At 56.8% G+C, this 15,188-nt stretch overlaps 1 protein-coding gene across 6 annotated transcripts in view; it reads left to right on the plus strand.

Moving 5' to 3' along the window:
* Window positions 1-15,188, plus strand: part of MST1R (macrophage stimulating 1 receptor) — a 74,837-nt gene that overhangs the window by 37,285 nt on the left and 22,364 nt on the right. For all 6 annotated transcript variants that reach the window (XM_007052683.4, XM_043551380.1, XM_037904486.2 and 3 more), the window contains 3 exons: window positions 9,744-9,932; window positions 10,487-10,612; window positions 10,967-11,137. In XM_007052683.4, coding sequence (XP_007052745.2) covers window positions 9,744-9,932; window positions 10,487-10,612; window positions 10,967-11,137 — 486 coding nt within the window. The remainder of the gene's footprint in view (window positions 1-9,743; window positions 9,933-10,486; window positions 10,613-10,966; window positions 11,138-15,188) is intronic.

Below are 15,188 nucleotides of genomic sequence, written 5' to 3' on the forward strand. Positions count from 1 at the left end.
TAATCAAGGTGGGCTATTTCCAGCAGTTGACAAGAACGTCTGAGGAACAGTGGGGGGTGGGGGGGGACAAACATGGGGAAATAGTTTTACTTTGTGTAATGACCCATCCACTCCCAGTCTCTATTCAAGCCTAAGTTAATTGTATCCAGTTTGCAAATTAATTCCAATTCAGCAGTTTCTCGTTGGAGTCTGTTTCTGAAGGTTTTTTGTTGAAGTATTGCCACTTTTAGGTCTATAATCGAGTGACCAGAGAGATTGAAGTGTTCTCCAACTGGTTTTTGAATGTTATAAATCTTGACGTCTGATTTGTGTCCATTTATTCTTTTACGTAGAGACTGTCCAGTTTGACCAATGTATATGGCAGAGGGGCATTGCTGGCACATGATGGCATATACACAACAGAACCACTAAACCAGGAACCTATCCTTGCAACAAAGCCCGTTGCCAACTGTGTCCACATATCTATTCAGGGGACACCATCATAGGGCCTAATCACATCAGCCACACCATCAGAGGCTTGTTCACCTGCACATCTACCAATGTGATATATGCCATCATGCGCCAGCAATGCCCCTCTGCCATGTACGTTGGTCAAATCTCAGACCTACACCCAGCTCTCCTACCCCTTCTCTCTTGGGAGTGCCACCTCAGATGGAATAGTGACTCCAGCCCTTGGGTTGATCTTTGGAGCCCCAGCACTCTCTCAGATCCAGCCAGGCTTCAGTGGGCTGCCTGGGTCTCAAACCGAACCCAAGCCTTGTCCCAGGTCGAGGAGTGGGCAGGGCACCATCAGCATTATCCCGTCTCTGACCTTGCCTGGGGCAGCAATGGGGCTGCAGGTCAGGACTGAGCAGTGCCAGCAGAGCTGAGTGCAGGAGGCAGGTGGCTCACGCCATTAGCTTGTCATCGTCCTGATCCCTAAATCTCCTCTCTCTCCCTGTTCGGAAACAAGCAGATGACTGAAGAGAGGCAGTGAGTCGTCCAGCTGCCGGGGGGCAGGGCAGAACCTGGCCTCCCGAAGGCCCGGCCCGAGTGCCCGTTAGAGAGCTGGGCTGCATGGAGGGGCTGACGACCAAGGCAAGCCCAGAGTAAGGGGAAAAGCAAGCTCCCCAGAGTAGGACACTCAATTCTCCCCAGCGACTCCAGCAGGGTCAGTTCCCAGCTGGCCCCTCGCTGCATTTCTGACTTGGCCTGGATCTTCACACTCCCAGCCGGGATCTTCGGTTCAGCCTTTGCTATGGCCTGAGGGGAAAATCGATTCCCTAGTGGGGGTGCAAGGAGGCGTCTGGGCCTGTGACTCAGAGAGAGAAGCTGTCTCCTGTCCAGTGCAGGATGAACAAGAATTGCTAGGGCTCTGCCAGACATGCCCAGGGAGGCTGTACCATGGGGGAAGGTAACAAGTGCTGGCGTGTGGCCAGGGGCCTCAGCACTGCCACAGTGGCTAGGACGGGGAGGTGGCTCCCTACCCATGTAATGCCTCTCTGGCCTGACTGCACTTGCACTTCTTGGCGGTACCGCCTGGCATCACCATGCTCTGTTGCTGCAGCACTGGGGGCATCGGCACCATCCTTGCAGACTGGTGGCAGTGTCCTAAGCCACTCGGAGAGTGAGCTGCGGGATATGAAAACCCAGGATCGAGCCAGTGCTGAGCTCCAGGGAGCAGGGACAGAGCAGGCATGGAGAGAGGCCAGTTGCCTGCAACTCACCCGGTGCAGACGCAGACAGGGTGTGTAGCCTGCTGCATGTTTGCTGTCTCTGATTAGCTCTCACCGCTGCACCTGGGAACTGCCCCATCTGGATGTTCCTACCGCAGGCCTCTCAGCAAGTGCACCGGGTGACACTTGGCACAGTTAGTCACAGGGGATTTGTAACCTTGTGTTTGGTGCATTGGCCTTGTTAAGTCAGGGACAACAGTGCCAGGTCTGGGGCTCTCCTAGCTGTAGGCTGAGCGCACACAGGTGCGAGAGGTGCTTCTGATTTAGGATTCCGCTTGCGGCTGCTAATTGCCCTGTAATCTGACCCACTCCTCTGGATCCTCAGAGAGCTCAAATACCCCCATGTCCTGCCCACCACAAGGCCATATCGCTGCTGGGTGCAGCATAATCACATTCTGCAATCAGGGCCTCAGAGACCTTCTGTCTGCGCCCGGGGTCTTGGGCAGCAGGGGAATTGGGGCTGCAAAGAGGGGTGGGGAGGGGAGCACCCTGGAGATTGTGTTTGTAGGTACAGAAATACGAGGGGAATTAGTGCCAGCTTTTCTAGGGAGATACAGCCAGGGAGGGTGAGCCCTGAGTTTCACTCTGCTGTGCCCCAGCCCTGCGGGCGTGTCTCAGACAGCCCACATCAGTGCTCTCCTGGAGCTGTGGTTAGGGATCTGGCCTGTTCTAGCATTCAGCTAACTGGCTGCAGCTTGCTTACATTCCCTGCCTAGAGTTCCAGGTTGGGTGGGTGTGTCCCATGCTCCATTCCTAGCCCAGCTGCTCCTAAGCAATGGAAGGAACAACTCCCCAGGGGCTGGTTAATGTTAATATTTAATAGGAGAGCTGCCCAGCGCTGGTCCCTGTGGATGTGACACCAGAGCATTAAACATGCCCTAAGCCACACCGCATTGGGGTGAGGCCTGGGGATGGGAAGTCTCTGGGCTTGCCTTGGTGGGCTAGGAGGCTATTTTCAGTTCTGTTCATTGGCAGTAAAAAGCTTCCACGTTTTGGGTTGTGTTGGCAGGTGTAGATTTTGTGTTGGGTCTGGGATGCTCCACCCTGTGGTCTGCCAGCATTGCAACCTCTTTACCTCTGTTGCCTCTGGCCCTTCCCAGCTCTGTCTCAGAGATGGTGCAGAGGTCAGTTTGCAGGCTGTGTCCCGCTGCCCCCGTGCCCGAGTACTGACTGACCCTGACTTTGGAGCTGGGAGTAGCGTGTGGCGTGGAACCTGCAGGCCCCTCCTTGTGAGAGTGGCTGAGTGCAGGCCCCCAGGGTGAAGGTGCCTTGTGGCTATGTTCTCCTCCCTCAGTAGCTGCTACCCTCACTGGCTAGCATGTCGCAGCAATCCCATCTCTGTGCTGCAGATCTGGGGCGCCCGGAGCTGCTGATGGGGAAGGGCCGAGAGCATGGAACACATCCCCTGACTGCAGTGATGGTGCCGTGCAGGGGTCTTGACTTGGAGCTCAGCCCGGGACCACGCCATGTGCATTCAGCATTCTGTGGCCAGGACAACTCTCGCTAGCCATCCCATGGCACTGCTGTATGGGGAGACCACCCCTGGGGCTGCTGCGATGGAGCTATGACAGTGGAGCTTGTGTGACACAAATGCAGCTGAGCCCAACCCTTTGAAACCTTGGGATCTTCTCCGGAGGGCAGCATGTTGTCGTCTGAGTGCACTGGGCAGCAAGTGCCTTGTACAAGTCCAGGGCCCAATTCAATGGGGTTTCAGCCCATCTGAGTTTCCTGGCAGTCTGACAGAAACAGAATGTGCCATTTGCTGAAACCTGATTAATTCTCACACTGAGGGTGTGTCTATGCTGGGGCTGGAGGTGAGATTTCCAGTCCCAGGAGACAGACCCATGCTGGCTCTGATTGAGCTAGTGGGCTAAAAACAGCAGTGTAGTTGCTGCAGCATGGACAGTGGGATAGGCCACCCTCCCGAGTATGTACTTAGGGTCTTGGATGAGATCGTACTGGGGTGCCCGGCCCAATGCTCACACTGCTGTGACGACGCTGCTGTTTCTAGCATGCTTCGCTCGACTACACGCCAGGGCTGGTGGTGAGCAGCTGGCACGACACTTCCCGGCTGCAGAGCCAGGGCATGGCTTATTTCTGACCCACCTGGAGGGGAAATTTTCGCAAGGAGTCAGGTTCTGGGGAATGAGTGCCCCCCAGAGGAGGCTGCCCCAGCATCGCCTCTGACTATGTCCAGTACGGTGGTTCTCCTGGGGTGACACCTGTGTGCTGACAGTGAGACAACATAGGCCAGTTCTGATTTCATGTGCGCGCATACAGCGGACACTCTGCTCTGGCAGGATCCAGGCCAGCTCCCCCTTTCCTGTTCCCTGGTGCCAGGTGCTTCTTGGCGCCCTTTCTCTCCCCTGCAGAATTCCTAACCCTCTTCAGGTTCCTCCCTAGGCAGTGTGCTGCTCTTCTCCCTCACCCGGAGCTGATACCCATGTCTGGCGTGGTGCTGGGGCAGCTCGGGGAGATCAGTCTATCCAGTAGCGCTCCGGCTTGCACAAGTGCTAAGTGTCGGGAGGCTGTTTCAGAGCCACGGGGCTATGGCAGTATGAATGGCTTTGTTCTCCTTGGAGCCCCAGGAGGAAATGTTTGGTGGTGTCAGGTGACCTTGGGCTTGGGAAGGGTGTGCGTGTGTGTGCGCACGTGTGCGTGCGTGTGTGTGTGTGTGTGCGCGCAAGCTAGTCTCCTGGATTCCAGGCCAAGCCCCATCATGGATTCGCTTCCAGGGCCCCAGGCAGTGGAGAGGCTTCTGTGTGGGTGTGGGACACTGCCAGGGGGTTTGTGCACATTCCTCAGGCTTGCCAGAGAAGAAAGGTGAGGCCTAAGTCACTCCACAGCTGACTGCGCCAGATTTAAAAACACAGGGTCCTGTTCTAAGCTCTGGAGCTGCCGGGTCAGGAGCTGTGTGGTGCTGTCGGTCCCACACTCCAAGCAGCTCGAGACGGGTCGTCTTGGTTGGTCTTTAGCTCAGGGCTGGGCGGTGTCTCCATGGAAGCTGGTATGGTGCAGCCCCAGGGGTTGTGTGGTGTGGCTGATCTGGAGGGTTGCTGTGGTCTCCATGTGCGTTCCTGGGACTGATCCTTGTCATGCTTGGGAGCTGGTCTGGGGGCAGGCAGCATGGGATGGACGTGGCTCTGCAACGAGTGCTCAGAGCCAGGGCTGGCAGCAGGGGAGGGACGTTGTTCTGCGACCCCAGTGCTCAGAGCCGGGGCTGGCAGTCTGGCCTATTGGGAAGGCTACCCAGCATTTCCTATTATAAGACCCCATTGTCAGTTACTTATAACTTTGCCAAATTTTAACCGTTTGGGCTTAATTTTCCATGCCCTGTGTCTTCCGCAGCCTGAATTTTGTTAGGAATTTCCAGCCAAAATGATCAAACTGTTTCCAAGAACGAGGCTGGGGAAATACATGCTGTGTTGCCCAGGGGCGGTGGAGTGGCATTTAAAGAGGGGGGCCAGGACCTCCCCCCTTCTCCTCCCACGGGAGAAACTGCACTCTCCAGGGCCTCCCCTCTCCTCCCACTGGAGGGACCAGGCCTCTCCCCTCGCTGTCTGTGGCCATTGTGCCAGGGGCCTTCCCGCCCCATCCCCCATAGGGCTTGTCTGCACTCCACCATGGAGCAGTTTGTGGGGGTTGTGAATTGTTTATTAACACATCAGGGTTTCCACGGGGCTGTTAGTGCTCTGCAGCTCACCTCCTCCCTCCCTCCCCCAGTAGATGGGTCCGCGGTGTGTCTCCCAGAAATCCTAGGCAGCTGGCTAGTTTGCTTGTAGCTGGAGCAGCCCCTGTTTCTGTGTGGTCAGGTTGAGGTTTTGCATGTGACCTTTTGCATGGCCAGCTCTAGTGGCCCCATGCTTTGGAGCAGGGACGTGACACGGGGTCGCCCTGTGTCAGGGAGGTGCCTTTTGTTGTCCCCAGGAAAATCCTCCCACACTTGGCTAAGTTCAAAGAGTTTTAACATTACAGTTCACACATGCTCAGTGAAGACTTCCGCAGTGGTGGCCAGAGATTCTCCCTCACTGAGCATGCTCCATCGCCCCAGAGCTCCCAGTCTGCGCAGCCACCTTCCTACTGAGCATCTGATGCTCCAGCCCAGGCTACAGGGGGTGGGCAGAGCTGTTCCTGGCCCCAGCCGGGCAGAGGGATCGAGGGCAGGAGCTGGGCTCTCGGGCGCTCTCAGAGCCCCCGTGCCGGCAACCAGCTCCTGGGGAGGTCCAGGTCCTGGGGAGCAGGAAGCTGAGTCGAATGCAAAGAGGCAAGAGCCAGTCCTGGGGAGCAGGGGAAGGAGTAACCTGGGACCAGGAGTCTGAGACTAACGTGGGGAGACTGGGCCTGGAATGAGTGTGGGGGAGACTTGGGCTGGGAGCTGGGGTGGGGAGACTGAGACTGCTTGGGCAAGGAGATGAGGACTGAGAGCCACTGAGGGAGGCATTTGGGTCAGATGAGGGTCTGGAGGATTGAGGCTGGTTGGACAAGGAGAATGGGTGGTGGGATAGAGACAGATCTGACAAGGAGCTAGGTACAAGAGGAGAACTGGGACTGGCTAGGCCAAGAGACTGGGCCATGGGGCTGGCGAGGGGATTCACTGGGTACAGGTTAGCTGAGGAGCCTGGGAAGGGATCTAGGGCACCAGCCCTGGGGATAGGAGAGAGACAGATTGGACAAGTAGCTGGAGGAGGGACTGGGACTGGCTGGACAAGGAGACAGGGACTGGGATGAGAAGCCTGAGGACTGGAGACAGCCTGGGTAGGCAAGGAGCCGGGGTGGGGAAGAGACAGGACTGGGACAGGTTGGAGCGGATGGGACAGCTTGGGAAAAATGTCAGAAATGTCTGGGCTCCTCTCCAAGCCCAGGAATGGAAGCAGAGATCCCTGCATCTCACCATTCCTCTACCACCAGCAGCTAACTAGGAGCCCCCAGCAAAGCGTGCGTCTCATCTTCCTGACCCGAGAGAGGATGACAACCTACTACTGATGTGGGTAGCTCCAGGGGCAGAGGTCTGTGCAGTGCGTCTAACAGTCCCAACCCTGCTGGTGACCCATCTGAAAGCCTTTGGCCCCTTGTGTACGTGCGTTAGGGCACAGCTGTGACACGCTCACCCGTGGGGAAGCCGGACGGTGGTCCTGTAATTAAAGACTGCACCGTAATGCAGTCACCCCAGGGGCCGAATTCAAGGTCCACGGGCGCCTTTTAATGTCCTGTTTCCTAATGTCTGAGGGCCGGGCTGTGTAACCTCCCTGGTGTTCCTGTGCCATGGTTTGTCGTGTGCTGCGCTGTGAAGATGGGAAGTGCTGGCGACTGGAGTCCTGTCGGGAGCCCCTCCTGCAGCTGTGCTCTTACTGCTCCCCCCAGTGGGACTCTGTGTCTGCCAGTAGCAGAGCACAGCTGGATTTTGTCTAAGCAGGTGCAGATGTGCAGGGGGAAGCTCCCCGTGCCGGAAGAATCAATGGCGGTGAACTTCAGCCCCTGGAGGCTGTGAAATGCCGCGGGTGGCTGGGGTGTGGAGGGGGGTGATGAGGTGAGGTGGAGGCTGTCTGGGATAGGGCGCAGCAGGGCAGCCCTTTGCCCTGTGACTGGGTAGAGGAGAGGGGTGGGCTGGAATGTGTCTGCAGCCGCACAGCTACGGTGCTGCGGCTGTGCCCCGGTAGAGCTGCAGCCTAAACACTTCCTATGCCAGCTAAGGGGTTTTCCCATGGCTGGAGTGAATCCAGCTCTCCGAGAGGTGGTAGCTAGGTAAAGGGAGAATTCTGTTGGCCTAGCTGTGTCTGCACTGGGGGTTAGGCCAGCAAAACTACAGTGCTTGGGGTGACGTTTTCCCAGCCAAGTGCCGTCGCTGGGACAATCGGATTTTTAAGAGTAGCCCTGCCTGAGGCTGTGTACCGAGCCCTGATCTCAGCTGGATTCCTTGCCCTTCCCCGGTTTCATCTCCTGGGAGTTCTGCCCTGGAGGGAATGGGAACCCCCCACGTTTCCTGGGAGTGTGACGGAAAATCCTCCCTCCACAGACACAGAGGCTGCTGTGGCCTTTCGGTCCAGCTTCGTCTCCTTCCTTCCACTATTGTGCATGGCAGGGTCAGGCCAAGCCCTTTGCCTCAAGCCCCTGCTTCGGGAGTGGGAGGACACTGAGTCTGAGCTCTTGCCAGATGTCTCGTCCATTTCCCAAAAGCGCCTGGCATGAGCTCACGCTCTGCTTACAGTCGGCCGCCCTCCTCTTCCGCAGCAGCTGCCTGGAGCTGTGCGAGTCCCAAAGGCAGGGAAATTGGGCGGCCTGCTTCCGCCGGGTCGGGTGCTAATGCGCATGGAGGAAGGGGTGGGTGTTATGACTCCAGGGCAAGACAGCTGAGTCGCGCAAGCTAGAGGCAAACAGGACTTAAGTTAGGAGCTGTCCGAGGACTCTACAGCGGGATAGCAAATGGTACACAGCCAATGCGAGGCAGGACAGAAGCACTGCATCCTCATCTCCGGGACCTCTGGCTGTAACCAGAGGGGGCTTTGCTTCCTATGACCCCGGTCCTGAATGTCCCGTCACAGGCTTAATGTGCCACCCTGCTCCGATTGTAATCTTCACCTGTGTGTTCTGACCCACCTGCTGAGGTAGTGCTGGTGCCAGTGGTCCCACCTGCCCCTGGGGTGACTAGCTAGCAGGGCCCTAGCAGTAGTGGCCTCACCCCCAGGTATGGCCTGCATCAGATCCCATGGAGCCTTCCTGTGGGGCCATCCGTGCCAGGCCCATGGATGTGGCTCTGGGCCAGGCGATGGAGATGGGTTTCCGAGGGCGCTGCTATGTGACCCGGAACGTTGAGGACATTTGTCCTTCTCCTCCCTGTCTGTCCTACGCCCTGATCATCAGCTTCCTTTGGGAGCCCTTGGCGCTGGCAGCTCAGGTTCGGTTCGCTGGCTGCAGGGCCCAGGGCAGGAGGTCTCCATCCAGCAGTGTGTGTGTCACAAGTTTCCCGGGCTGGGAAACTCTGGGATCAAGGCAGGGAGTTTGCCTGTTATCCCAAGAGAGACTTCCCTGCAGGGGAAACGGCTCTAAAATTGCCCAGCAGCCGCCGCCGCAACGTTCCTCCAAATGCCCAGCAGCTGCTGCTTCCCCTGCAGCTGCCGGCAGTATCTGTTCCCTTGCAGGATCTCTTGTCCTCAGCTTAACAGCTGGACCTGTGGCCAGGTCTCCCTAGCTGCTGGTGATCCCCAGCTGGCCCAGGCTTCTGCAGAAATGGAAGCTGGAGATCAGGGGAATCCCCTGCTCTTCGCCCAGCCAGTGCCAAGTCCAAAGGCTACCCATACCCGCAGTTGCCAAGTTCTGTGTAGCTCCATGGGGGATGTTCTGGGCCAATCAGTTACTTAGTTCATTTTGTATTTGTCGATTGTATCAACTTCAGCTCCTGGGCAATGCACCCCGTAGTGGAAGGTGGGATGTATGGGGGTGGGGAAGGATATTAGGGGGTGTATGGATGGGTGCTGTGGAGTTGGGGGATGTATAGATGGGTGCTGGAGGACTGGGTGGTGCAGGGGGTGCACGGGAGTGTATGGAGGGGTTGAGTGGTACTGGGGAGTTGGGGGTATATGGGTGGTACTAGGATGTTGGGGGATTGGGGTGTATGGGTGGGTGCTGGGGGGCTGGGTGGTACTGGGGTTCAGGGGGTGTATGGGTGGGTGCTGGGGGGTTGGGGGTGTATAGGTGGTACTGGGGGGCTGGGTGGTACCTGGGGGTTGGGGTGTATGGGTGGGAATGTGGAGCTGACTGCTGGTGGTGGTGGGAGGAAGCCGGGCAGGGGGTAGCTGGAAGAGGCTGGGGCTAGCAGTGGGTTCCCTGTCCGCTTTGTCCCCTTTCCCCCCAGCTGCTCCCTCCTCATGGGTGGCTGGCAGAGGGAGCAGCGAGTGGCAGGACGGGGGCAGCGGCCCCAGATGCAGTGGGAGCACTGGCAGGTCCATGTGTGACACCGGGCAGCCGTGGGGGGAGGAAGACGGGGGGGGCGGGGGAGGTGTTGCAGGGAGCTAATACTGTGTGATGTCCCAGGTGAACCTCTCGTCTCCGGTGGTGGATACCAGCTGCTGGAACAAGCCCACCCTGGTCACCACGGCCCCCTACAAGGTGGATCTGTTCAATGGGCACATGGTCGGAGTTCTGCTCACCTCCATCTTCGTGGAGGCCCAGGGCAATGTGACTGTTGCCCACCTGGGCACGGCGGAGGGGCGCATCATGCAGGTAGACTTGGCTCCGCAGCTGTGCCCTGTCTCCATTCCCAGGGGGGCTGCAATGCCAGCCCCTTCAGCAGGGGGCGACGCGCCCTGGGATGCTCCAACGGTTTCCAAAGCCCACACAGGGCGTCCATCCCATGGAACTGACACGGGCCAGACGAAATGGGGTGAATCGTGCCTGGACTTGGGGCTCTGTGGCTGATCGCCAGTTACAATGACCCGTGAGGCTGACTGGACTGTGCCCAATCCAAAGCACCTCCATTCCTTGCCCTGGTGCTATTGCCATGCTGCCACTACTGTAGCCTATCCGTGCCACTGGCTGGGCCTGGAGGAGGCAGCTGCCTCCATCCAGCAGTGTGGTCAGGCCACTGGCTGGGCCTGGGCAGCACTGGAGGACCGTGCGGACACCGTAGACCCCCACTTCCCTGGGATTGCAGGGGGCCGGGGCACGGTCCCCACCAAGGGCAGCGCTGCTCTCCTCCTGCGGGGGTCGGCTGGGCCATGCCCCCGGCTTTCCCTGGAGTTGCTAGCTCTCTGAATGCGGTCACTGCCCCCCCTCAGGTGGTGCTTCAGCGATCCAGCTCCTACACTGTCACCTTGGCTAATTTCTCCCTGGGCAAGCAGCTGCCGGTGCTGCGGGAGGTTGGTCGGCTGGAGGACTCTCTGTTCTTCGCCACTGGAAACAAGGTGAGACAGGCGAGTGTTTACCCCAACCTCGCTGGGCTGGGGTCTCCCCCTTTGCCTGGGTCGGGAAGCCACTCTCTGCCCTGGCCCCAAATGGGATCGGAGCCCTGGGCCACCAGCTGGTCTGTCTTGGGGAGATGTGCTGGGTGGGCCGCAGGGTTCATTGCTGCCCCTCACCCGTGGCCGAGAGGCAGCAATGGCTGTGCCCAAGGGCATACCAACTGCAGGAAGGCTGTGTCCTGCCCTCCTGGCGCTGAGGGGTGTGTGGGGGTCCCCGTTCAGTGGGTGCTTTGCGGCTGCCCCGAGATCTCCGCGAGCCTCAGCCCTGTGCACTGACATTCTCCCTTTCTCCTGAAGGTGTCTCAAGTTGCCCTCACTGGCCCGGGCTGCCGCCACTTTCTGACATGCCAGCGCTGCCTGCGGGCGGAGCGCCTCATGCAGTGCGGCTGGTGCGGGGGCACGTGCACTCGGCAGAAGGACTGCGCGGCACTATGGACTGAGAAGAGCTGCCCTCCTGTCCTCACTGATGTAGGCCCTTGAACCACCCCCCACTCTGTCCCTCCTGTTCCTCCTCGGACGCTGTGCTGGCTTGTGCCCTGCCATGGGGCCCTCGCTTTGCACTTCGCTTTCTCTGGTGCAGCTTGATACGTCCCCCTGCTACATGCAGCCCCTAGGGCCCCGGACCCAAAACCCACCTGCTGCCGACCCTGCCCTGGAGGGAGTGGTACCTCCTGGCTGCTGCGCTGATTCAGCCTTTCCTTTGTGCTCACCCCCGATCCACTTTCCTAGCTCTGCAGTAACCTGGGCATTTCCCTCCCCCCAGGGGGGCTGGTAGGGGACATGCTGCTCTTGGCTGGGACTGGCTTTGTGCCAGGCTGGGGGGAGAGGGCAGGGTTTGTCGCCTATCAGAGGAAAATGGGCATTGCCAGACTGGGTCAGAGTGGAGATCTGTCCAGCCCAGCCTCCCAGGGGCCAGCGCTGATGTTTCAGACGTGTCAGCCCTCCACACGCAGGTCTCCTCTTGGTGTCTAACAGGTTGGTTTAAGCTCTGAGGCAGAAGGTTCAATATCCTGCCAGATTTGTTATTAATTATGACAGCTCTGGCTATTCTCGTTGTCCGTGCCCACGTCCAATCCCTTTTTGCATTGTGTCGAGTTCCTGGCCTTTGCAGCTTCTGGTGGCAGTGAGTTCCACAGTCTGCCCACATGTGGTGTGTAGAAGTATTGCCTTTTATTGGTTTGAATGTCCCATCTTTTAATGTCATTGTTTGTCCTCTGCCCTTGTGCTATGAGACAGGGAGAACAGATGCCCCCGTCCTCCCTTCCCTAGATCAGGCGATATTTTATTGCCATTTCTCATGTGCCCTCTCATTCGGGTCTAACGTAGCTGACCTATGTCACAGACTCTCAGGACGTGTGCTCTTTCTCCGCTCCATACAGTCTCTGGGAGGAACCGGCTTCAGTGCAACAGCCCTTCTCAAGGGTCTGCTCTCTCTCGGGGGGTAAGCCATAGGCCCCCCGGAACCGCACCTCTCTGACCCTTCAGCATGTCTGTCTCTTCCCATGGGCCCCCTCAGGGAGTCCACTTGCTCTGGACCCCCAGGGCCTCCACCCCCAGAGGGAATGATGCAACCGTGATCTCTAGACTGGAGTGACTCTCAGCCAGTGTAAAACAGGAGGGTTTATTGAGCATCTGAACACAGCACAGGAAACTCTCTAGGCCCTCAGGCCTAGCAACCCTCAGCACCGTACATCTAGGTCTCTCCTGCATCCAGGTGGGCTCTGGTTGCTCTCTCTCCCCAGTCCAGAAGCCCCCTCCTTCCAGCCGATCATCCTATATCATCTCCCACAACAGCTCCTCCCCTGTCCTTTGTCTTCCCTCCCAGGTAAACAGGTGCCTGGGGCTCCTCTCTTCCATCCTTTGTTGCCCACTGGCCTAAACTGGTGGGTCAGGTCACCGGGGTCCTCTCTCCTCAGCCCTTTGTCCTCCCACTGCCCAGAACCAGCTGACTGCCAAGCTGGGCTTGGCCTCGGCCTCCTGGTCACCAGGTCACTGGTCGCTATGGTCCCCCATCTCCAGGCAGTTTTCCGGGGTCCCCACTGCTAGGCGAGGCCACACGTGGTCCTCTGCAACAACAAACTTCCTCTCCCACCACCTCCCTCCTGCAGAGACTCAGACAGGGCAGAGGGGCCGGGTTAGCAGCTGCTTCTGAGCGTGCTTATACGTCAGAATTGTTTTTCCAATCGCCATAGCCTTGTTAGTTCAGCTTCCCCTCAAACCTTGCCAAGGGCCAGCTCCCCGGCAAGGGCTGGTTACACCGAGGGCTCAGTATTGCTGCAGAATGTGAGGATAAGGGCTCCATTGTGCTTGGCACTGTACACACCCAGGGTAACAGATAGCTGTCCTGATCAGCTGACAGTCCAAACAGAGCAGAGAGACGCAGGGAGGGGAAAGGCCTCAAACTCACCAGCAGAGTGACCCATGGGATGGCAGCAAGTGGTTTAAAAACATCTCTCTGTTAACATGGGGAAATGCCTCCTTTCCCCCTCATCTGAGCCCCTGGATGGCTGGTCATAGAATCATAGAATATCAGGGTTGGAAGGGACCTCAGGAGGTCATCTAGTCCAACCCCCTGCTCAAAGCAGGACCAATCCCCAACTTAATCATCCCAGCCAGGGCTTTGTCAAGCCTGACCTTAAAAACTTCTAAGGAAGGAGATTCCACCACCTCCCTAGGTAACACATTCCAGTGTTTCACCACCCTCCTAGTGAAAAAGTTTTTCCTAATATCCAACCTAAACCTCCTGCACTGCAACTTGAGACCATTACTCCTTGTTCTGTCATCTGCTACCACTGAGAACAGTCTAGATCCATCGTCTTTGGAACCCCCTTTCAGGTAGTTGAAAGCAGCTATCAAATCCCCCCTCATTCTTCTCTTCTGCAGACTAAACAACCCCAGTTCCCTCAGCCTCTCCTCATAAGTCATGTGTTCCAGTCCCCTAATCATTTTTGTTGCCCTCCGCTGGACGTTTTCCAATTTTTCCACATCCTTCTTGTAGTGTGGGGCCCAAAACTGGACATAGTACTCCAGATGAGGCCTCACCAATGTCGAATAGAGGGGAACGATCACGTCCCTCGATCTGCTGGCAATGCCCCTACTTATACATCCCAAAATGCCATTGGCCTTCTTGGCAACAAGGGCACGCTGTTGACTCATATCCAGCTTCTCGTCCACTGTAACCCCTAGGTCCTTTTCTGCATAAGTGCTGCCTAGCCATTCGATCCCTAGTCTGTAGCGGTGCATGGGATTCTTCCATCCTAAGTGCAGGACTCTGCACTTGTCCTTGTTGAACCTCATCAGATTTCTTTTGGCCCAATCCTCTAATTTGTCTAGGGCCCTCTGTATCCTCTCCCTACCCTCCAGCATATCTACCTCTCCTCCCAGTTTAGTGTCATCTGCAAACTTGCTGAGGGTGCAATCCACACCATCCTTCAGATCATTTATGAAGATATTGAACAAAACCGGCCTGAGGACCAACCCTTGGGGCACTCCACTTGATACCGGCTGCCAAGTAGACATGGAGCCATTGATCACTACCCGTTGAGCCTGACAATCTAGCCAACTTCCTATCCACCTTATAGTCCATTCATCCAGCCCATACTTCTTTAACTTACTGGCGAGAATAATGTGGGAGACCGTGTCAAAAGCTTTGCTAAAATCAAGGAACAACTCGTCCACTGCTTTCCCCTCATCCACACAGCCAGTTATCTCGTCATAAAAGGCAATTAGGTTAGTCAGGCATGACTTGCCCTTGGTGAATCCATGCTGACTGTTCCTGATCACTTTCCTCTCCTCTAAGTGCTTCAGAATTGATTCCTTGAGGACCTGCTCCATGATTTTTGCAGGGACTGAGGTGAGGCTGACTGGCCTGTAGTTCCCCGGATCCTCCTCCTTCCCTTTTTTAAAGATGGGCACTACATTAGCCTTTTTCCAGTCATCCGGGACTTCCCCCGATCGCCATGAGTTTTCAAAGATAATGGCCAATGGCTCTGCAATCACATCCGCCAACTCCTTTAGCACTCTCGGATGCAGTGCATCCGGCCCCATGGACTTGTGCTCGTCCAGCTTTTCTAAATAGTCCCGAACCACTTCTTTCTCCACAGAAGGCTGGTCGCCTCCTCCCCATGTTGTGCTGCCCAGTGTAGTAGTCTGGGAGCTGACCTTGTTCATGAAGACAGAGGCAAAAAAAGCACGGAGTACATTAGCTTTTTCCACCTCCTCTGTCACTAGGTTGCCTCCCTCATTCAGTAAGGGGCCCACACTTTCCTTGACTGACTTCTTGTTGCTAACATACCTGAAGAAACCCTTATTGTTACTCTTAACATCTCTTGCTAGCTGAAATTCCAGGTGTGATTTGGCCTTCTTGATTTCACTCCTGCCTGCCTGAGCAATATTTTTATACTCTTCCCTGGTCATTTGTCCAATCTTCCACTTCTTGTAAGCTTCTTTTAGTGTTTAAGATCAGCAAGGATTTCACTGTTAAGCCAAGCTGGTTGCCTGCCATATTTACTATTCTTTC

The sequence above is a fragment of the Chelonia mydas genome, chromosome 7 (assembly GCF_015237465.2).
Source record: "Chelonia mydas isolate rCheMyd1 chromosome 7, rCheMyd1.pri.v2, whole genome shotgun sequence".
NCBI classification, from domain to species: Eukaryota; Metazoa; Chordata; order Testudines; family Cheloniidae; genus Chelonia; species Chelonia mydas.